General features: G+C 40.3%; 1 protein-coding gene across 1 annotated transcript in view; it reads left to right on the top strand.

The window, feature by feature from the left end:
- Nucleotides 1-24,088, top strand: part of LOC146799016 (cholesterol 24-hydroxylase-like) — a 275,481-nt gene that overhangs the window by 203,857 nt on the left and 47,536 nt on the right. Inside the window, exons 12-13 of the mRNA XM_085626413.1 lie at nt 5,307-5,417; nt 6,658-6,746. Of these exons, the coding sequence (XP_085482539.1) occupies nt 5,307-5,417; nt 6,658-6,746 (200 nt within the window). The remainder of the gene's footprint in view (nt 1-5,306; nt 5,418-6,657; nt 6,747-24,088) is intronic.

The raw sequence follows: 24,088 nt of genomic DNA, 5'->3' as shown, positions 1-24,088 counted from the left end.
TATTTCAGAGACTAATGACAGAAATGTTTAGCAATGAACGAAATGTTGTGGTTTTTCAGGATGATATTCTTATTTTTTCGGAAAGTGAAGTTGAACATGATGCTGTGATTGATAGAGTGTTCAGTATTCTGTCGAATAGAGGTGTCACTTTACAAAAGAGTAAATGCATTTTCAAAGTAAGAGAAATTGAGTACTTAGGACATGTTATCTCGGAGCAAGGAATCAGACCCAGACCAGGCCTTGTTAAGAGTATAATTGAGGCTCCTTCTCCTCAAAACAAAGAACAATTAATGTCATTTCTAGGCCTTTGTGAGTTCTATTCCAAATTTATGAAAGACTTTGCTAAAACTACGGAGTGCTTCAGGGCATTGCTTAAGAAAGGTGCAGATTATGTATGGTCTGAAGAATGCCAGAAAGGTTTTCAGACCATTAAAAATCATATTGTCAAAGCCCCTGCTTTGCAGCCATTCAAAGAAGGAAATCAAACTGTCATCACGGTTGATGCCTCTGATTATGGTTTAGGAGCGATTCTATCACAGTATGCTTGTGGGAAAGAGTATACAGTTGGTTTTGCTTCCAGGACTCTTCGTCCGGTTGAACGGAAGTACTCGGTGATTGAAAAAGAGCTTTTAGCCTGTGTATGGAGTGTGGAAAAATTAAAGCAATATGTTTGGGGTAGATCGTTTATTTTAAAAACTGACCATAGACCCCTCGTAGATATTCTTTCCGGTAAAAATATCAAGCGCACCACTGCACGCATAGCACGTCTGTCAACAAAACTTATTGAATACACTTTTAGTGTAGAGTACATCCCTGGAGGGAAAAATTGTAGGGCTGACTGTCTGTCGAGACTTCCTATTTCAGATCTGGATGAACAAGATTGGGAGAGTGAAGTTGAGGAATGTTTTGTAGCTCTTATTAGTCAAGAGAATTTATCATTCGCAGAGGAAGATTGGATTATGCAAATTGACAAAGATCCGGTTTTAAAAGAGGTTGCATCTCTGATAAGAAAAGGATGGCCGAAAGAGAAGTGTTTATCACCTGAACTTCAAATGTTCTGGAAGGTCAGCAGTGAACTTTCCGTAGAAAGTGGTAAAATAATTAGGGGTGACAAACTTATTCCTCCCAGTATTTATCGTGAGAAAATTGTTTTGGCCGCGCATTCTGGTCATCTTGGGTCAACTATCACTAAAAGAAAAGTCAGGAATGATTTTTGGTGGCCCAGAATGGATATTCAAATAGATACTTTGGTCAGAAATTGTTCACGTTGCAATACCAGTGATAAAGTGTTAGTACTTGAAGGTACTGTTGAGTCACCTGTTGTTCCTTCAAGTAGAGCATGGCAAAAGATTGGAATGGACTTTCTTGGTCCGTTTCATGTGCTTTCTTCTACTTCAAAGTATTTTTTGGTTATTATTGACCATCTCTCCAGATGGGTTGAAGTTGAGCCCATCTCTGCACCAAATTCTAAAAGTGTTATCAATTGTTTGAACAACATTTTTGCTAGAGAAGGCTGTCCTGAAGAAATTCTTACGGACAATGGGGTGCAATTTGTATCACATGAAATGACCACTTTCTTAAATTCATGTGGCATAAAACATACTAGAACTCCCTTATATCATCCACAGAGTAATGGTAAGACAGAAAGATTTAACAGAGTTGTAGTAGAATGTGTACAAGCAGCGTTCAGATCTAGGTCTTGTGTTTTTCAAGCTGTTAGAGATCTTGTGTGGTCGTATCGCACATCACCTCATGTCACTACGAATTTCTCGCCGTTTGAACTTATGCGAGGAAGAAAAGCACCTAGCCAGGTATATCCTTTCTGGATGGTCAAATCTTATCATCAGGGTTGTGATTTGAAATGTTTATGGGAATCTGCATGGAAAACTTCGTGTGAGGCTTCATCTAGATTCTGTCATACTTCAAGTAAAAAAGAGCCACATAGATTGTCAATTGGAGATTGGGTTAGAGTTAAAAATCCAGTTTCAGTAAGGAAAGGATTCACTAAATTTCTAGAGCCACAACAAATTATAGAGGTACGTAAGAATGCTGTGAAATTGTCAAATGGTAATTGGTGGAGTACTTCTCGCATAGCGAGAGATCCATCTTTTTCTTCCTACAGTAGCAAATGCAATCAAAATGTTTCAGGAGGGGATGGTGTTAGGAGAAGCACTAGAATTTGTTCTAGACCTCGTAATTTGCAGGATTATGTATAATTGTTAGTAACTATGTTTTTGTGTTGCTCACTGAAGAAAAAGTTGTTTTATTTAAGGGGGGAAGTGTGGTGATGTCATGGCATTAGGTATGTGGAACTCTGTTAGGTCATTTAGAGTGTTGGTAGATTCTGTGATTGAGTGTTCTTTATACTGTCAGTTGGATTCCTGGTCTGGAGACTCAAGGGACGGCTCTCTCTGCCCGTGAATAAATCTACAAATCAATCCTTGTGTACAAGTCATCATTTCACTTTTTCTTTATTTTGCGCTTTTGTTTTTGTAAGGGCCGATTTTATGTTTCCTAGGTATCACAGAAAGCTCTGACAACCTCCCCTGCATACGTTTCTGGATCTAAACACAGTTGTATGTTATCTTGTGTATTTAATATGATTTCTGGAATCATCTTGATTTTATCTGTGTACCCATTTTAACTGAACCCCGTTTTTCCTTGCCACGATTGGTGTTTCAACGTTGGTACGCCTTTGTTTCTCCCATGTTGATATTGTCAACTCTATTGAAACTATAGCATGATTGCTAAAAGTCGTGAAGGAGTTACCTATCTTAGTGACCCTTACACTAAGAGGGACGGTTAAAAGTATGTAGTCAATCGTGGAATCAGCCCCATTTCGCTGGAAGGTCTTTGGTAAAATATCTGTTGCGGGGTCTTGGTCACAAATTAGCTCCATGTTTAAAGAGGCTATTAGCTTATTTAAGCCATTGCCATACTCACTGTGTGTAAAATGGTGTATCGGATTTCCCACCATAGCCTCAATTCCGCAGACAGGCAGTGTGTTATGTTTGCACGGGTGTGTATTAAAATCACCTAGCCATATAAAGTTTATGTTCTCATTATTAATGTTGTACACTGTATCGACAATTGCTTTATCGACCTCCCCCACGATTGAGTGCATATTTAGACCAAATCTATTATTATAGTAGTTTATTAATATCCATGTCCCTTCCTGTTGTACCTCCAGCGTCATTATGTGAAAGTTTACATTTAGTTGGGCATTCATCTTTACTTTTACAGGTAGGTCATTCCAGATTAAAGTCAGGATGCCCCCCTTCGCCCTCCCCGAGGTAGATGGATTAGCTTGGGTCTGAAAAGATCGATAACCATTAACAAATACTGGTTCCGTGGCCCATGTCTCCTGAAAACATACTATTTCATGGCCCTGACATGACTTTATCCAATTAATATCATTCAATTTGAGGGTGATGCCAGCCACATTCTACAATGCTATTTTTAGTACTGTTTTTTGTGGCTCCTGATGTATTAGTGGAAACTGTGCACTCTCTCTACTGGCCCTAGTCTGAGTGGGTTGCCTTTCACAATTCATTTCAGAGCTTGCCTGCACAGACTGTAGTCAGTCACAGGCTTCAAGCTCGGACCGAGGCTCAAATCTATTCTCGAGCCCCCATTCAGGTAGCCTCGATTTAGCCCAAAATGGTTCCCCTATCTGTCTCTCCCTAGGCGATAAAAAACCCTCCATTCTCAGCAGCACCAGAGGTCTATAGAAGAAATCCAGTGGTAAAGCAGTAATCTGAGTACTTCTAATGGGAGCATTGCCTAGTTGTGTCAGGAGAAAACCAACCACAAATTCACTTTTAAAGTTCAGTACCACACAGTCTCCCAGCATTTCTTTCCTAGCTGGGCCCACCTATGATACTCTTCTTGCCATAATCATCTGACTTGAGATATTCCTACCCACGGTCCTCACCTTATTAAGGTTTTGAGTTAACCAATGGAGAGCTTTGGACATTAATTGAGCTGTTGGTTCTGCTTGTCTCTCCCGCAATGGTGGTACATTTCCCAACACTAATACCAGAGGGACAACTTCTGGAGGGCGATGTAGAGTCTGATGACCATTCCTTAGGGTACCCGTGGCCGATCTCACATCCCTCTGAATGTCATCTTGGCTGCCCCCTTCTTTCAGTGTTCTTTCGTAGCCTTTGGATACTGTGTTGAGATTAGCCTTTTCTTGATTCTGATGAGTACAAACAGAATTACTAGGTGTATCTGTTGTTGAATTGGGAGTTGCTCTCGCCAAGTTATCACTAAGGTGGTGGGCCCTATTTGAAGTAGTGGGGAGCATATTTGGGGCCATTAAAGTGAGCTCTGGTCTAGGTCTACCCTGGTGAATTGGGGACTTTGGGGTGATCAATGGGCCAATCTTTGTTACTATGGCCACTAGTGTGCGCAAATTATCTTTCGCCTGGGCTTCTAGGCCAGTTAATCTCTCCTCTATTTAGCTTGGTCTTAATATAACAGGATTAAGTACAGTGGAAACCATTGTCTTTAGTCTCTGCCACATAGCCTCATTCGTCAAGGGGCATGGGGCAATATTTAGTGTTTCCGAACCACTTGGATCACAATCTGCTGATTCTGCTGTTTCCCCCCCCCCCCCACGTTTTTGTTGGATCTCGGGCTTTCGCAGGTTTTGGTCTTTGTGGCCCCCCCTTTTCTCTTTTCCACATTTTCAGTGCTGTTTCCCATAGGTTTTTTCATGGCCGCCACCCTGGTGGAAGCTCTTTGTGAGACAGCAGGCAGAACAGAGTCATGGGGTGTAGGTCCTATGTTTGTATCTCTGATCGTAGCTATTTCACTTGGCCAAAATTTAAATCAGTTACATAGTCAGTAGTTATGCTTGTAAGGACCAGCCCTTTTTTAAGTATGTTAGTCACGCTGACCCAGTAATCTGCAGTGGTTTCTTAAATTAATGACTCAAAGACAAATGGAAATCATTGAATACATTTTATTCCTAAAGAGGTCAGAAATGAGAATATCAGCTACAAATACTAAACACCATGGGGCAGATTTACAAGCCCCTTGCGCCACTTTTGCGTCACTTTTCCCATGTTAAAAGTGACGCAAAAGTGGCACAAGGGGCTTTTAAATCTGCCCCCATGTATTCTAGTGACCTTGCCCTGGAGTCCCTAGGATTTAAGCACATGATTAGATATGACATGAAATGTAAGCTTCCACAAGTAAAATAATGCACATAAATCATGGCATGTCATTTTCTTCCACAAGTCTACAGTGAAAATTGTAGATTGTGATATGTTAATTACTTCTGCTCTTTCTTTACCCAGGTCCTAAAGGAAACTCTTCGGATATATGCTACAGCACCTGTTACTATGCGTCTGCTGGAGAATGAAACTGTCATTGAAGGTGTTAAAATTCCAGCTAATCCTATTTTAATTGTAAGTTTTGTGGAAAACAGGTTTTGAATGCCCATTAGTAACACCCCAGAATGTCAGATTTTGGGAAAACAGCAGATGGGTATGGGTGGTGTTATGCTAGCTCTTAATGAACTAATGTGTGCTCAGTGTGCCCAATAATAAACACACACTCCAAAACACACACACACACACACACCCCTCTGCCATCCCCACCACTACTGTGAATTATGGAAAATATTTCACAGATTCCTAACAAATATGAGTTTCATCACCATAATAACAGCCCCCAAACCACTCTGCAGGGCTTTACTATTATCACAGTCAATAGGGTAAATTGGCTTGGAAGGCCAAATTAGGCGGAAGGGTTATCTACAAACTTACATGGAATTCCCTTTCTGCTCTTGTGTCTATTCTCAGCCTTAATCTTATTTTTTACCACCATCATTGTTTCACCCATTACACCTCCCACCCACTCCCCGCCACTAGGTGCACAAGTACATTGATAAGAACCAGTGCTGAAGAAAACTATAGTAACTTCAATTTTGGTATTGTGCAGCATGCATCTATTTATTTATTATTACTGGACATGGACACCGGAGAGAGACTGATGTTTGTTTAATGACCTTTCTGTCTTGGAGGAAGAGAGAAACAGTCATGTTCTTAAATGATGCAACCGGAATAAAAGGCAGGAAAACCCCTGCACTGCACTGTTGTTCTCCTTACCAATGATTCTTTATTTACATATGTAATTGTTTAGTTTAACACCAGCTTATGTCTCCTTCTGGCCAGATCACAGCATTTGTATGGCAAGTGTATGCATCGAAAGAGGGGTAAGATCTTTAGTTGAGCAGGTGGCTGGCTGGCTAGCGTATAGGTTCTCAACCGGACAGACCTTGTGAGGCACTTTAGGAAAGGGAATCCCACGTCCCAAAGTAACAGGAGGTTTTCCTTGAAAAGTGTTGTTTTCAGGTTCTTCATGAAGGTTGATAGCCTAGTCAGGGTTTTGTAGTATCAGGTCTGAGATGTCCAGCGGCTGGGGCGCCATTAACATGCTGACAATTGGGATATTTAAAATGGATGGCAAGATACTGTAACATATGTTCTCTTGAGCACCATTGCATCTTTTAAAAAAGGCACATGGAGTGATGTAAGAATGTATGCTAGTAAATAACATGTTTTTCATTACTTATAGTAAATCAAATGGTAGTAGGGCGTGCCCCTTTATTTTTAATCCCTAAAATTAATTCACTTGTGTTTTCAGTTCAGTATGTACACTCTGGGAAGAATGGACAAGTTTTATAAGGACCCACTTGTATTTGATCCAGATCGATTCAGCCCGGATGCCCCAAAGTAAGTCTGTATTAAACACATTTTGTTAATACTCACATTCATGATTGTATAACATGATGCAAAACAGGAAACATTTCAGACATACAAAGCTCAGTGGATTAACTGAATGTGTTTCTAAAGCCTCCTTTTAACATAGCTTCATTGCACTGAACACCAGCACTGCTCATCAGTACAACAGATTTAGAGGTGGAGCAGGTGGTCTCCCAGCTCACCTCCTCAATACCAACGCATGCGGGCTGCCAACATCCTGCCAAAAATTAGAGTGACTATTCGAGCTACCTAATTCTGATCATGATGGGCAAGTTGTTTTGAGGGGTGTGGCAAAGGGGTGGCAATGGGCTCTTCTGCTCACAGGTGGCCGATCCTTCCTTTTATCCTTTACCTTGAAAGCAAAGATTCCTTGGTATCTCTGACTGGATGTTCTAGAGCACAGGATATTGGACATGGTTGGTTTCCCAGGGCTTCGTATTGTAGCGTGCTGTTAGAACAGTAACAAGGGTTAGCTCTATGGTTAAGCATGTTCTCAGGGCCTGAGATTCAGCCAGCAATTCTAAGCGATGGATAATGCCAGGAATGTCCTTGTCCATGCAAGCCACCATCTGGCTCAAAAGGGTCACCCATTTATCACATCCGACTACTCTAAGATTCGTTGGATTGTGCAATGACAAAGGCTCTGTAACAAAGGTGCCCACTGCAGAAAATTCCGGTAAAGAAATGAGAATACCCTTGCCGAGAATACCACTACAAAGAATGTCATGATATAAAATATTATTCCAAAGTAAACGGTTAGGAGAGAACCCCATGTAATGAAGTGAATGTCCACACAGAGGTAGGTTCTTTGGTAAGCCAAGAGGCTATTTACTATTTATTTCACCACATCTATCAGCTGCCCAGATCAAATACCGTCGCTCCTTCAACACCCAACCTTCCAATCCCTTGAATCTTCTCAGGTAGAACCTCTTTACATCACACTTCTCCCTTTCTATAATTAACAATATCTTTCACTACCCTCAATACCCCCCTTTATACAATACAAAAAAATAAATGGACACAGTGATGAATAAGAAATGTACAAGCAAGAAAAAGAAGTCTGCAAAATTTAACTTCTAAGATAGTCAGAAAGATATAACCAGGAGATTTGCAGGACCGGTTACTTCTCCTCTGACCTTCTTCATGTCCCGACTTCAATGGAACCATAGAGGACAAGTTACCTTCCTCTGCTTGACCATATACTCTTTTAGTGTGGGCTTACCGGCTGCGATTCCAAATCCTGCCATCATTAGTTTTTCTGCATTTCTGAACAATTTTATAACTTGTTTCTCCTCAGTAAAGTTGGACCAATTTTGTCACACTACAGGTGGTTTCATCTTTACCCTGTCTCCTAAGTGAAAACTAACATCCTTAACACACCTATGGGCAACAAAAAAAACATTTCTTCCCTGTTGAAGATGAAGTTCCTTTTCTATCCATTGCCCTATGCCATTATATTTCACCCCTTTATCAAGAAACAACCACCCAGGACAAGGTTTTGTGTTAGGAGATCTCCCTTTAAACAACTCAAAAGGAGTTTTACCAGTGGTGGCATGAGGTGGCAACCTGTATGCTGTTATTTTGTCCAGCAACTCTTTCCTGCAGTTCAGACTGTTCACCCTTGCCACTTGTATCCCTTCCTTCAGAGTTTTGTTCAGTCTTTCAATTACTTTATTAGTCTCTGGGTGATAAAGGGACAACATTTTGACAAATTCCACAACTCTCCAAATATTGTTCCATCTCCTTTGAACAAAACTGTGCACCATTGTCTGACAAAATGTAGCTTGGAAAACTTTCTCTTTTAAACACCTCAACTAAGAATGTGATCACAATGTTAGAAGAGATGTCCCGTACACAACACTCCTCCACTCACCTAGAATACAAATCTAAAAGTACAATCAAATATGGTGTCTGATGTTCACCATAAAGTAGACCAACAATATCAACAGCCACTTCTTCCCATGGACACTTGGGCAATTCTCTACACACCATTGGCGCTTGTCTTGAGCACTTTGTCACTCATCGAGCACGGTATGCAATCTCGCACCGCACGTTCCACCACGATATCTAGACCCTACCACAAAAAATCTTGCCTAATGCGCTCTTTGGTTTTCCAGATGCCCATGTGTCCTTCATCTGCCATTTGGATAATGTTGTCTCTTAAACACACGGATGGAATTAACCTTGTGCCCTCGTTAATACATCATTGCTAACCGCTAACTTGCCTTTCAAAATGGACCAGGGTTTCACTAACTTGTCCACCTTATCCGACAATATTAAATCAAATACTTTGAGTAACTACATCTTTTTGCAACTCCTCCTTCCACTCTTTTTCCTTACTGGCACCTTATGTGACCTCACGCACTTTCACATTTTGCTCTAAAAAGTCATCCATGTCATCTTGAGACACATAAGTATCAACAAAGTCAACAAGCCGTGAAAGACAATCCACTGTAAAAAACATTGCAGCAGGCATGTACTCTTGGCTGAAATTAAACTCTTGAATCAAAATAACCCATCTTCTTATTCTTGGAGATATAGAATCCAACCTATTTCCTTCAAGGGTTTGTGATCACACGTAACCTTAAAAGATGTTCCCCGTACAAAATTCCTGAATTTGTTTAATGCCCAAAATATAGCAAGCAGCGCCTTTTCTATGACAGAATAATTCAACCTCAAAAACCCTCAGGCACCTTGAAGCACAATCAATGAGCTGCTCAGAACCACTTCTCGTCTGAACAAGCAGAGCCCTCAATCCCTCATTGCTTGCGTCAGTGACAAGAAACGTGTCTTGACCAGGAATGAATACATGAAGATCAGGAACATGAGCCAGATAATGTTTTACCAGTGGAAACTCTTCCTTGCACTTTTCGTCCTACACAAAATCTGTTTTTTTGCATAATAGACTTCTGAGATGACGAGTTGTTTTTGCAAAGTTCTTATTAAATTTGTCGTACAATTTTGCCATACCCAGAGAAGATGTAAATTCCTCATTTGAACGTGGTTCCTTCATTTGAGCTACAGTGTTGACCAACTCTTTGGTTTAATACCACAACTAGATATGTGATGTCCTAAATAATTAACCTCTGTGACCCCAAACTTGCATTTGTCTCGCCGCATAGTTAAACCTTCTAACACCTTCACAATGTCATCATGTTCTTCTTTTGTCTTTCCATGAATTAATATGTCACCTCGATAACATAGAACCCCTCTTATACCTTCTACAATATTATTCATGATTCTTTGGAAAACTGAAGCAGCTGACACTAAACCAAACGGAATTTGTAAGAACTTAAAAGCCCTCATCGGTGTTATAAAGGCTGTCAAATCTTGGGAGGACTTATCTAGCAACACCTGGTGATAAGCGGAGGCTAAGTCCAAAGTTGTGAAATAGGTAGCCCCAGCCGAAGTTGACACCATCTCATCAATATTTGGAAGAGGAAATTTGTCTACAATAAATTCTCTATTGAGAGCCCTGAGATCAACACATAGATGAATCTTGTTGTTACCTTTCATAGCCACCACAATTTGAGCCAACCACTCAGTTGCTTCTACAGGTTCAATTACCCCAGAATCAATTGAACGAGACATTTTCTGCTGCACCCCTTCTTGCACATTCAAAGGAATCCTTGTCACCTTTGCAACCACTGGTTTAACACTCAACTTTAGCTTCATTTGTTGTCTGTAACCTTTAAGGCACCCCAGTTCATTTTTAAATAAATCTTTGAACAAAACATCATATTTGCTTCCATTGTCAGCTATTTCTTGTACTTGTACCGAAGGATCAGCATTTGGTAAGAGTAACACCTTGATGTGGCCAAGTAGATTGTCTCCTTTATCAGCGACATAAACTTTTGCATCAACAAATCTTCCATTACTCTCCACACATGTTTGAAAATATCCAAATATTTTTAAAGGGTTCCACCATAGCCTGTAAGCTTCATATCATACTTGTATAACTTCACTTTTCCAGAAACATTCGCTCAATTACATCCTTGGAAATCAAGATTAATTGTGAACATGAAACAAACTTAATTTTAGTTTTACTAGTTCCTATCTTAACCCATTCTGAAGGATGCTCTACACCAGATTCTTTTACTTGGAATACAATTTCTTTAACTTCTTGTTTGACTTCCTTTCTGTTCTTTCCTCTGCAAGTTTTCAAGAAATGCCCTTTTTTCCCACACAAATTGCATACCACATGATTAGCTGGACAATAAACCGCATTGGCTTTGTGTCTAATTTTTCCACATCTAAAACAGGTGCCCTGAATTCCTGTCATTACTTTTACTTCTTCTTCCTCACCCTTATTGTTAGCAGGTTTAGGCTTCTGTTTGACTTGACATAGAACTTGTTCAACCCTGTCTATGACTGTCTGTTGCTTGCCTACTTTACTCATTCACACATTTCACCATATGCTCAACACGTTTGCTTTCACCATAACCTCTTCAAGGGATATTTCAGCATTTAACCACAATCCTCTCTTATTTTGTCATATAAGAACTTATTGAGAATATGCGACAAGCAAGTGATGAACATTATGGAAGCATTCTTCAAGATATAAGAATTTGTGTTTTGACAAAACATGGTAAAGAAGCTTTACAAAGTCGGCATTTCAGCACAAACTGGTCTTGTATTCTTTCTTCAGTTAATGCTCCAAACTGACAACTAGTCACCAATTTCCTCAAACCAGTTACAAATTCTCCCTCTGACTCATCTTTCCCTTGCTCTCTCAACCCAAAATAGTACAGTTCCAGAATGGTGGTCACCTTCGGTAAGAAATGAAGACCAAGTTGCATTATATAACCTCATACTCATTTAAACCCCTCTGAACAGAAGCACTTAATTCCAGAAGCGTTTCCAGAATCTCCTGTCCCTCACTACCCAAACAGTGAAGCAACAAAGCATGCTTCCGTTCCACAGAGATTAGTGCCACAAACCCTTAACTGGTGGTTCCCCTGGGCTTGTCATGAAAAAAGGGGGTGCTGTAACGTTCTGCACTCTCAATGAAGGTTGGAGATGATGACTAATTACAAACTGACCCTGACTGGAATTAAAATAGCAGCAATAAGAAAATAATCTTCCTTTTGTTTGAAATACACCACTCTCATACATACTCCGCCTTCCAATTAAATGCACAATGACAAATTAATTTATCTGCTACACCTGACAAAGGTAACACAAATAAAATAAAAATGCATGTATACCATAAAAAATAAAAAATAAAACTATCAATAATATCAGTTATGGCAAGTCAACAGGTGTGCCTATCATCAAATTTGACAAGCAAATGGGTGTGCCTGTCACTGCTTCCACATTGGTACACCAAAGTACACGATACCGAATCAACAGGAAAACTTGTGTGCTTGTCCCTGACAAGCAAATGGGTGTGCCTGTCACCGTCTGAACGTTGATGCAACAAGGTACACGAAGCCCATGGACCGCGACCAGTTAACGGTGAACCTGCATGTGTTCTTTGTTCCCAATGCACTTAATCCCAAGGATGTAAAATGCCCGCCAATGTGACTGCGCAAACACTGAGGCCAATTTCATGAGGTGGTAGAGTTTGTTTCGATCACCGGCTCGCTGTACAGACACAAACACTCCGGACTCTGTTCATTGCTGATAGTACTTTTATTCTCCTCGTGACTTGATGCACCCGCTCCCCTGTGCTCTGTCAGCGGTCTTAGTGAAACGCACAGCCAAATGCATTCCAACAAACTCCATACTCTTCCTATTGCACTTAAAAATTGAGCTTTTTCCCTTTTTTTATTTTTTTATTGTTTCAACATCCGCAACCGGATTCTGAAGCCTTGAGAAAATGGTAACACTGATGCTTGAAAACTGGACTCCGTTACTCTGCCAATCAAGCAGCCGCTCTTCTACTTGCAGAACACAATGTTGAGGTGGACCAAGACGCCTGCATAGATCCCGTAATCATGCCAAATGTAATGAAGTGAATGTCCACACAGAGGTAGGTTCTTCAGTACACCAAGAGGCTATTTATTTCACCTCACCCATAAGCTGCCCTGCTCAACTGCCATTGCTCCTTCAACACCCAACATTCCAAACCCCTGAACCTTCTCAGGCAGAACCTCGTTAGATCTCACCCCACATTGTCATTCTTTCTACATTAAGTCAGGGAATTTGGTTATAGTTTGGATTAAGAATAAGGTTATAATAAGTAAGAGGTTACTTAAGAATATGGTTAGGTTTAAGGATAACAGTGAAGATAATTAGGTCGCCAATTTCGAAAAGTGTTAAATTAAGATACATTAAAGAAGTGACTTGATTAGGGTTAGGGCTTGTGTCAATCTGAGGGTGGGTTCGAATAAATGTTAGGGTTTCGGTCATGGGTGGAGTGAGTTTGGATAAGAGTGGGTAGAATTAAATTTTAGCAGATTTGTTGTAATAAACAAAATAATAATTAAGAAAACACTGTAGTGACTTCTTTTTTCCAACCTCACTAGAGTGTTTCTCATATGTTCGTTTTGGACATACTACTCGCTTTTCATATATGGGATATTCACCTAAGTTAGGAGCATACAGTCTTATTAACCGATTATACTCTCTTACACAATTTGCATCTGCACTAACCTTTTTCTCATCAAAATCAATCAAATACAATCCAGATAACGTTCTTACTCGAGACAATGCAACATATGCCATACCCTCTTTAAAAACTGTACTTCCAATGTTTACCAAAGCGCTGTCTACACTTAAACCTTGAGATTTATGAATGGTCACCGCATATGCTAAAGAAAGAGGAAACTATTTTCTATGAACATACAAGTCTTTAACAAGAAAAAACGAACGGCACAACGTCCAATCTGTTTTACCCCTTCAATCTGATCAAATATCATCTTCAGGAATTCAATTCCATCTCTATTTTGATAATTACCAAAATCAACAACTTTTCCCATTGCTCCATTTACTAAACCTTTTTCTACATCCAAATTACGCCGTAAAATTACCCGAGAGTCTCCAATTGTTTTGTACATTATTTCAGGACAAACATTTCCATTTGGAAACAAGTTTGTAAGTAGCCGACTTTGTAAAGCTTCTTTACCATGTTTTGTCAAAACACCAATTCTTATATCTTGAAGAATGCTTCCATAATGTTCATCACTTTCTTGTCGCATATTCTTAATAAGTTTTTTATATTCAAAATAAGACAAAATGTTGACATTTCCAATACTTCCCAAAGATTTCCTAGTGTCTTCATGCACAAGTGTTTTAAAAACTGGTTGCCCTTTTACAAGAGTAAATTGTAGTAGGTCGCTAAACACAAGTACATGTTTTCCTCCAGATAAAACATAATCTGTTTTTTAAATGTGCTGCATTCTTCAAGCATTACGTTTGTGACCATGCTAATCTCATCCATGATCAGAAGTTTCATTTTCTTTAGTACTCTTGAAACTTCATAAAAAGCTTCTCTAGATAGCTTGTGATATTCCAACTTACTTTCATGTTCAACTGGTAGCATCAGTAAACGATGTAATGTAATCCCTTTAATGTTGTGTGCTGTTAACCCAGTAGGAGTGGTTACAACACAAGATACATTTGTTTCAGTGGTTTTCTGTAGATAACTAGTCAAAAATGTAATTATGAAACTTTTTCCTGTACCAGCTTGAACACTGATATACATTCAAATAGGTGTAAATGATGTGCAGTTGCTTTCTTTTTTTCGTGAAGTAAACCATGCTCTATCTGTTGTGTAACTTGCTGATATATTTCTTTCTGTTCAATATTTAGTTGTTCTTCCAAGTTTCCCAACTGCAAAATATCCTGTTGTGCTTGTTGTATTGCCGTTTCTACTTCATTCATGGCTATTGCTGCTTCATTTTCCAGAATTGGTTGTCCTAGTGGATCTTGACTCAGTGGAGCAGAACTTTGACAATCTTGAGAACTGTCTCTAGCAATTTCAGCTGCGATAGTAGTTTCTTGTTCAGTCTCTTCATTCAACATTTGTAGATGATTTGGAAAAACTGGGAATTCAATGCTATCTTTACATGCATTAAAAGAATCTTCATAGCGCTCAAAATTAAGCATGGGCAAAGCACTACGCTACCCTGGCGTAGTTTGCGAAGTTTGCGCTACTTTGCACTACGCGAATTGCACGTAGCACAGTGCAAACACACGTAGCGTAGCGTTGCATAGTGCAGCGGTCATTTTTTGCTTGCTCGCGGTCCTCAACGTCGAGTTGGCGACCGCGAGCAAGCAAAATGACATCCCGGCGAGACTTTTTCCTCGTTCGCGATCAGCAACATCAAGTTGGCGATCACGAGCGTGGAAAATAAACTGGCGAGATTCTCAACGCGGGGAGGTCAGGTTTCTTATTGCGAGTGGTCTCGTATGCTCGAGACCGTTCGCGATGAGAAACTACCAGTCCGCGTTGAGAAAGCTGCCGCTCGAGTAAAAATCTACTCGAGCGGCAGAAAACTACAGCTCGCACTGTGCAAGATGCCTTTTTCAATGATTACACAGTGCCGGATGCTTGTCCGCACTGTGCAATCATTAAAAACGGCATCTTGCACAGTGCGAAAAGGGTACTACGCAGTTCGCGAAGTGCTTCGCGTAGCTCGCGTAGTGTGAAGTGCACTTTGCGTAGCTACGCGTAGCGCTACTTCGCGAACTAGGCCCAGGGTTACTCAAAATCTCCAAGTAACTCCATTTCAGTCTGCCAAGGCTTGAAGAGTTGCAGAAGTGCTAAATAGAAGAATTCTCTTTTATCTGCAGTATTTCCTGTGATTAATAAGATTTCCTTTGGTGTGTTTTACCAAACATCCATCACATCCAATTACTGCATATTTTTCTTCATTTATATTTTATGGAACATTTCTTTTAAAGCTGTAATATTGCAGTACGTCATATAGACATATGCTTTCCAGATGTGGACTTCTTTGAGGATAGTACGTATCCAACATGTTTGTTTTAACAGTATCTGTACTTTCCGGTTCATTTAATGCCAAGTATTCAATTTCTTGTACAGATTTCAATACTCAATTTTGTGTTGCAGCAAGACCTAGACTTACCCAAATGATTCCTCTTGACTTTGAATATAAACTTGCAGATGTCAACCGATCCGAACATTCGTAGAATCCAATCTCTCGATGAGAAAGCATCTTCAAACTAAAGCTGTAGAATTTGTTACTAAGAGTCTTCTCTTCTGAAATTTCTTCCCACATTTCTTTGAACTCCGTCTTTTCAGATTTTGTTATGTATGACGTAACATAGCGAGCAACAGCAATCGAATTGTCTGCAACATACTGGATATCCATATTTGCATTCCACATCATCAAAATCACTGGATTGTAATCATTAATATACTTTGAATGTTCTCTTCTTTTTATATTGTAAGTATTCTTTGGAGATTTTCGAGTTACAGTATGCCTCACTGCTGACATGAAACTGTTGACTCTTCCTTTGGAAATTACTGGACGTGGGAATCCAAAATGACATTTTGTATAATATTTTTCCTTTGACTTGTATTGCCGTTGACAATATTTCCCACATTGATGAGTTTGAAACCGTAAGACTTGTTGTCTTAAGGTACTTTCTTCTCCTGTTTTTGGAATACCACATGTGACATAGTCTTTAATGAAAGATAAAACGGTCTCATCAGAATCAGTTCCAAATTTAGGTGCATCCTTGATCCATAATAGCATATGTATATGAGGAGCACATCTGGCTTGGTACTCCTTTCTCCAAAAGAAATCAATAACTTCTTCAAGAGGTGAGCGATTTTTATTGCAGATAAAAAATATCATAGCGTGAAACCTACAATTAAAATATCTGCACACATTTACAGGATCCAAGAAACACAGTTCTCCAGCTGTCTTGAATTCAATGTTTTTAATATTCGGATTTGCTTCTCGTAGAAATTCAAGTAAATCGTCCCATGCGTATTAAGCACAGCTTAGCGTAACAAACAATGTAGGGGTTCCTAAGTTCCTTAACATACATTTAAGTTCTCCGAGACGATGATCCCAATGCTCATTAGTACCACGTTGACAGGCCATCAAATTAATCAATTGAGATACTAAATGATCATCTCTTTGTTGTACTTTGTCCATGAATTCCTTTGTAGAAACTTGTTGAAGATGAACTCCTGTTTTTAATATGTGGTTCACTGCATAAGAAAGTCCAGACAAGTCACTTTCAAACAAAAGATGAATTATATATGGAATACATTGTCGAAATCTTGGATCTTCAGAGTACAATCTTGTACGATATTCTGAAGCTGGAATCTTCACAGGTCGTTCATCATATCGTCCACCTTTTCCAGTGGGGAAGAGCTGTGGAAAACAACGGGCTTCTAAATTTCTTTCCCAAACACTCATAGGAGTTCCCTTCGCTCTCTTCATTTGGAATAATTCAATAGTATTTCCAATCACTTCCTTTGAATGTAAAGGATGTACACTATAATGTTCATACATTTCTTCACTCCTGGAGATGTCCACTTTCTCGATTTGGCCAGTTGAAATTTCGCTATCATCTCCTAAAACTATTTCTTATTCTTCTAGATTTACATTTTTGTAATAAAGATTGTTTTTTATGAGATATAACGGAGCCTTTTGAACTTTGATGACATCTACTAACTCTTGCCATATTGTCCGGCTCTTTGTTGGAACACCATTAACTAGAATAACTAAAGGTTCAGTTTCCTCTCTCTCTACACCAATAGTTTCAATATTTTTCTTTATATCTAAAGGTAAATACACAACTCTTCCTTTTAATCCTCTTTGTAAATCTGATGGAGGCAGCTACCTGTTTTAGGCTCAATACGAACAATAGCCTATAACGGGTGCATAGATTGAATCAGAATGGACTCATACGTATTTAAATGTACCAGTTCCGGTGGAATAGCTACCAACTCTAGGTTATTATGTACAGCTCTAGCTGGCATTTTGTTCTCTTCTAATCTGCTGTAACAATATTTACAAATACGTTGATCAATACCCAACTCAAAAAGATCTTCCACCAACAAATAAGCACCAAATTCCTCCCACTTATCATTGTTTTCCTTTTCACTTTTTAAATACAGATCAACATTCCTAGTTTGATTTCTATAGTGAGTACGTCGACAACAAATACAAACATAGTTTGGTTTTTCACAACAAATTACCTTAAACTTTGTAATTTCTTCTACAAAATTCTCAATAGTACTAGCATCCACCTCCTCTTCAACACCTACATAAACTCTAACTTTGTCTACACTCTTCTTCATTACTAAAGAAACAAAACTATCATCACAAACTTTTTTTACATCTGTTACTGACCCATGCTAAAGAGCAGTTTATTTCACTTAAAAATAATGCAGGACTTTTTACATAGTACAATCTTCTTACTAACTTCGGCATTGCAGAGTGATATACTGCTAATATTCGCAAATGATGAAAAACACTTTGACACACTTTTCTAGAAAGACAAGCTAGAGAATGACCTTGCAAGCCAGTATTCTTTCTCACTTTACAAGGATCTAGTCCGTGCAACATCTTAATCCTTTGTTTAATACTTTTTTTTAGTATACTGTTGTAGGAAGGTGGAATCTGACTGCATGGTTACCCCCACTTTTTGCCTGGTGTTTTGCTGGTTTTCGACATAGGTTGACTGGTATCCTGCTAATCAGGACCCCAGTCTATCTGCTTTCTCCCTAAATTGGTTGTTTGTGTACTTTAGGTAGACTCCTCATTGGATTCTGGGGTACCCTTATAAGTCCCTAGTATATGGTGTACTATGTACCTAGGGCATATGTACCCCAGAGGCCTCTCAGGCGCTGCAGCATGTATTATACCACCCCTTGGAGACCATTCAAAATGGCACAGGTCTGCTACAGCAGCATGTGTAAGGTGGTGCATGCACCCCTTACTTAGATATAGGTTCACTATATCAATCCATATCACTGCACATATAAACATATCAGTCACCCCAATGGCAGGCCTTATCAATCCTGAAGGCAGGGTGCTACGTTTTATGTGAGAGGGTGCCCATGCATGAGCAGACCCCTCTGCAGCCTTCTGAACCTCTATTCCGGGGTTGTTTGTGATGCAGCCATACCATATATACTTAAGTGCATTAAAACCTCGTGGTAAATGCTAACTTTAAAGCGGCTGCATGGAAACATGTCGTGTTTGGTGTCAAACACCTTGGAATCATACCTCGACACCAGTAACTGGTGTGGGAGGTATGATTCACACTACTAGAGGGAGAAATATGACAGCACCGGTACACCCGGTACCAGCTTTGCAAACACTGGCATCACAAAATGGATGCTGCCAGCCACAGACACGAGTCTGCCCTCCTGCTTATGGACGAAACTCCGGCAGGGGACGGCTGGACAATAGGTTTCCTGTCACAGGGAGGTGTGACCATCTCCCAGACAGGTTTTAGTGTATTGGGGCAGGGTGGGTGCACTTTGAGAGTGCTTTGATGTCTACACTGGGGGCGCATTTGGTGTCCCTGTGCATAGTCCAGCTCAAACTGGTTGCAGGGGCTACCAGCCCCTGCTCTGGTGCAAAACTGGATAAGGGACATGGGTGTAGCCACCCCTCTGTCCTAACCCTCCCATAGGTGGCTCCCCAGAGTTTGTCCCATCCCTTCTTTGGGTATAAAGTAGGAACCCCTGGCTACAGGACTTTAGATTTACATGTACGAAACTCTGCTACAGAAACCAAGTACTTCTACTATCTACACTAAGCTGGATGACCGAAGAATCTCCCTTGGAGTAAAGGCACCTAAAAAGTATCTGACTGTTTTTCATCTCCGTAGCTCCTGACAGACTCCAAAGAATTTGCAACACAGGAGGTGGGCTCCTAAGCTTCCCAGAGGCCAACCAGTGCTCTCAGCAAACCCGAGACCCGCAGCCCTCAAGGGGACCGTGCAACCTGAACCGCTGGACTCCATGCACATTTGCAGCGGCATATGCTTTTTGGCAATCCCTGAGGCTGTACTTTGGGCTACTTGTAGTCCAGACCCCAAGCAGTGATTCCACCGAAGATTACTGGCCTACACTCCACGAGTGTTCTGTGGGCTGGTATTTAGTGATTCCTCTCGAGGTCCCTTCGCGATTCCTGGTCGGTCGACCTGTGGGTCCCTGAGGAGGGAACTGTAGCTTTAAGTGGGCTTACCTGGTTGCTCCAGATGTGCCCTGACTCTCCATTGCTTGGGGAGTCCCCAGGTCCTTGCTGGTCCACACCGAAGCATCTTTTCTCTGACCGTTTGGGTTGCAGTTGCCAAGGCTTGTTGGTCTCCAATCCGGACACTGACCTCCCAGTACTCGAAATCCTTCGTGGGACAGCTCGCCTGTGGACTTTGGTCATCGCCGACATTTCCTGGTCCCCGTGGTTACAGAGTCAAGCTTCACCTCATCGCACCTGAAACACTCGACATCGGTGGGCATTCGTCTATTGTGACCCTGGTCACTGGCAAGTGACCCAGACTCTGTCCTCTCTGCTTTTAGGTTCTTCTCAGCTCCGATCCAGGCTTGCATCACCCCGGACACTTCTCATCTTCCCGGCAGCATCACTTTGCAGCATCACGCCATTGAAAACAGCAAAGATTCCCGACACCATTTGACACCTATGCACAAGGCTTCCCTGTGTTAGGTAACATGAGTACTCCGGTGCTCACATGGGTGCTGGCCTTAGACATTTATAATTTTGAAAGGGTTTGCTCAAAGTCCTCTTCTAAGTGACCTTAATCTTTAAAATTCCAACCACTACTTTCCCATAGGATTGTACGGCGTTCGCGGCTGTGTTCTCATACTGCACGTGTCCCCCGTGGGTCCCCTGTGTCACTACCTTGGGTGGTTCCTTGGGGTCCCAGCGATTCTACATGCTCTAGGCACTGTGTCTAGTCAAGTCGTGGTTCTTATACCACTTTCTTAATATATGGTTTGGTCTCCCCCTGGGGCCCACTGTGTATTGTGCTATTTACTGTTGCTTTAGTACTGTAATATTAGGTGCCTTGCTCTCCAATCTCATAAAGAGGTTAGTAGAGAGTGTTTAGTAATAAATACATATATTTTATATATATGCCTTTTGTGGTTCTCCTTTCATTTGGTCATTCAGGTGGTTATAATCTGGTAAACTAAGCTGCTTTACATTCCTTCGAGACTTAGCCTGAAGGCTGCTCTCCATAGCTACCACTAGGAAAGCTTTCAAGAAAGGTTGTCTTTAACCTAATCATCAATAAGGATCGTTTGGACTGGTGCAAGGTGCCCACTTTAACTAGTAGACAGCATATACCAAGCCAACTTCTCACAACTGTCATTAGAAATTTCGTAAAATATCAATAGACTCCTGTCGTATACTACAAATACTACTAAAATCCCATGTATACACTGGATTCTTTTCAAAACTAATATAAACACTCTTCTTTTTAAGTCAAAAGCCTTTTCGACTATACTTTCAATGTGTTGTTTCTTCTTGAAAAACGCACATCTGGTTTATAAGGTTCTGAACTAGAAGTGTGCTTCCATTCACCCAAAAATATTTTATAAAAGTTAGTTCTATTAATCAGTCTTTTCCTTTTCCTTTTGTCCTTCATAGAATGCATTAGTTTATCCAATGTTCGTATTCTTTTCAAAACTAATATAAACAATCTTCTTTTTAGGTCAAAATCCTTGAAAAACGCACATTTTTTTATATTTCTTCCAATCTTTCAATACATTTTGTAGTACTCTACTTTTATACATTTGTTTCCTAATATCATGATTTTGTTTCATCCCTTTTTCAACATAGATTGTTTTCTCTGAACCTGATTTTCCATTTATTTATCCTTTTTTCATTTCATACTTCTTTGTTCTACAACTATTGTTTCTATTTTCTGCATTTTCAAAATTCGTTCCAGTTCTTAAAAGTTTTTTTGTACAAATTCTTTAGTTTTCTTACCAGAAGACTTTTTTCTTCAATGTCACATGTTGTACTTCATCTAATTTCTGCTTTTGTTTCTCCTTTAAATAGTACTATTTTTTTGCTGTCTTTTATTTTCAAATTTTCTTGCGATAGTAAATATTTCTTAATAATAATGGAGAATATATAAATAAAAATGTTAAAAATATTTTTTTTAATATTATTAAAATAATTGTATACAAATATTCTTATCTATTTCTAAAGAAACACCTTCCATTTAAAAGGTACAAACAAATGCATACATGCTTTTTGAAATATGGTGGCGCTTAAATCTAAGACATGTTATAGACTTTTGTTTTATATTTGCCTAGGCCCAACACTTTTAGCATTACTAGAATAGTGAAAGAGAAGGACTAAAGTGACGTTTAAGTCATATTAGAAAATAGACTTCAACAGAGGTGCAGAAAGAAGCAAGAACACTGCAGTAAGAAACAATAGAGGTACAGAACAAGGGAAGAGATATGTAGAAAGAGGCAGTACAAAAAGAAGCAATATATGTGTAGGAAAACGAATAAAGGATGGAGAAAGAGGCAAAAGGGGTACAGTACAAAGAAAAAGAAGTACAGAAACAGGCAAGTGACGTGCAAAAAGAGGCTAGCAAGGTGCAGAAAGAGGCAAGAGGGGTGCAGAAATGTGCAAAAGAGTAGCAGGTAGAAGCAAGAGCACTGCAAAAAGCACCAACAGAGGTGCTGAAAGAAGCACAAAGGGTGCCCAAAGAAGCAAGAGAAGTGCAGAAAGAAGCAACAGAGGTACAAAAAGAGGCAAGAGTGGTACAGAAAGATGGAAGAGAGGTGTAGAAAGAGTAAGAAATGTGACCAAAGAAGGAACAGGGGTGCAGAAAAAGGCAAGAGGGGTCCAGAAAGAAGCAAGTGAGGTGCAGAAAGAGGCATGCACAAAGAAGAAAGAGCAGTGCAGAAAGAACCAACAGAGGTGCAAAAAGAGGCAAGAGTGGTACAGAAAGACGGAAGAGAGGTGTAGAAAGAAGCAACAGAGGTACAAAAAGACGCAAGAGTGGTACAGAAAGACGGAAGAGAGGTGTAGAAAGAGTCAAGAAAGTTGCACAAAGAAGAAAGTGGGGTGCAGAAAAAGGCAAGAGGGGTCCAGAAAGAAGCAAGTGAGGTGCAGAAAGAGGCATGCACAAAGAAGAAAGAGCAGTGCAGAAAGAACCAACAGAGGTGCAAAAAGAGGCAAGAAGGGTGCATAAAAAGGTAGGAGGGGTGTGCAACTCTCTTACATGAGATGTGTGTTGGCGAGGGGTGGGGGATTGGTCCCTTGTATTCAAGCATGGAACTGAAAGTGGATACATACCTACCTGTGGTGTGCGAGGGTAGTTCCTCTGTGAGTTAGAGTGTGTGGAGGTTGCAATCTGGGGGTTGAAATGGTGGCTTCTCTCTGGCTTAGAGTATGGGTAAGCAGCTCCCTGGGGAGTGAGAGGTTGGTTCCCCTGTGACTTAGAGTGTCGGTAAGCAGGCCCCTTAGTTGTTAGAGGGTGGTTCCTCTGTGACTTATTGTGAGGTTAGGCTGCTCCATGTGAGAGGGTAGTTCATCTTTTCCTTAAAGTGTGGGTAAGCAACCCTTTTGGGTGTAAGAGATCGGATTCTCATGACAGAGTATGCGTAAGCAGCTCCTGGGGAGTACGAGGGTTGTTCGCCTGTGACATAGAGTGTGGGTAGGGCACTTCCTCAGCTGTGGGAGGATGGGTCCCCTGTGACTCAAGGTGTAGGTAGGCAGCTTCCGGGGTGTAAGAGGGTGATACCTCTGTGACTTAAAGTGTAGGTAGACAACTCCTAGAGGTGTAAGAGAGTGACTGGGTGATTTTATAAGCCCATGGGTACTTTTTAAAAGATTGCAAGACTACTGAGGTAGTGTCTAAGTGATTACAGGAGTGCAAAGGTAGTGCCTGGGTAATTCCTTCACAGTATGACTACTGGCTCAGTGATTACAAGGGTAGTAGCTCCGTGATTGAAATAGTGCAATGGTAGTAGGTGGGTGATTATATAACTGCATGAGTAGTGGCTACACGATTGAAAGGGTATATGGGTAATACCTTGGTGATTGCATAGGTAGTGCCTAGATGAATCCATGAGTACAGCAGTAATGCCTAACTGATTACAGCAGTGCATATCTACTGCCTGCATCATTGGAAGACTGCATAGGTAGTACTTGAGTTTTTTTCTAACTGCATGAGTGTTGGGTCTAGCCAAATCTAAAGCAGCACACTATTAAATGATTCAACCATGAGTCTCTCCTTATTGTTAATAGCGTGCACATATATGTCTCTACCTTTTCAAATCATCATTAAATCTAAAAGAAATATGTATACAATATTTCTGGAATATAGAGAAACCTAGAAACTGACACATGTAATAGCTCTGTGTCAGTGATTGCATAAATCTA

Source organism: Triturus cristatus, chromosome 9 (assembly GCF_964204655.1).
Source record: "Triturus cristatus chromosome 9, aTriCri1.1, whole genome shotgun sequence".
NCBI lineage: Eukaryota > Metazoa > Chordata > Amphibia > Caudata > Salamandridae > Triturus > Triturus cristatus.
The sequence above is the reverse complement of the archived record's forward strand: the minus strand, read 5'-3'. Positions and strand labels throughout refer to the sequence as shown.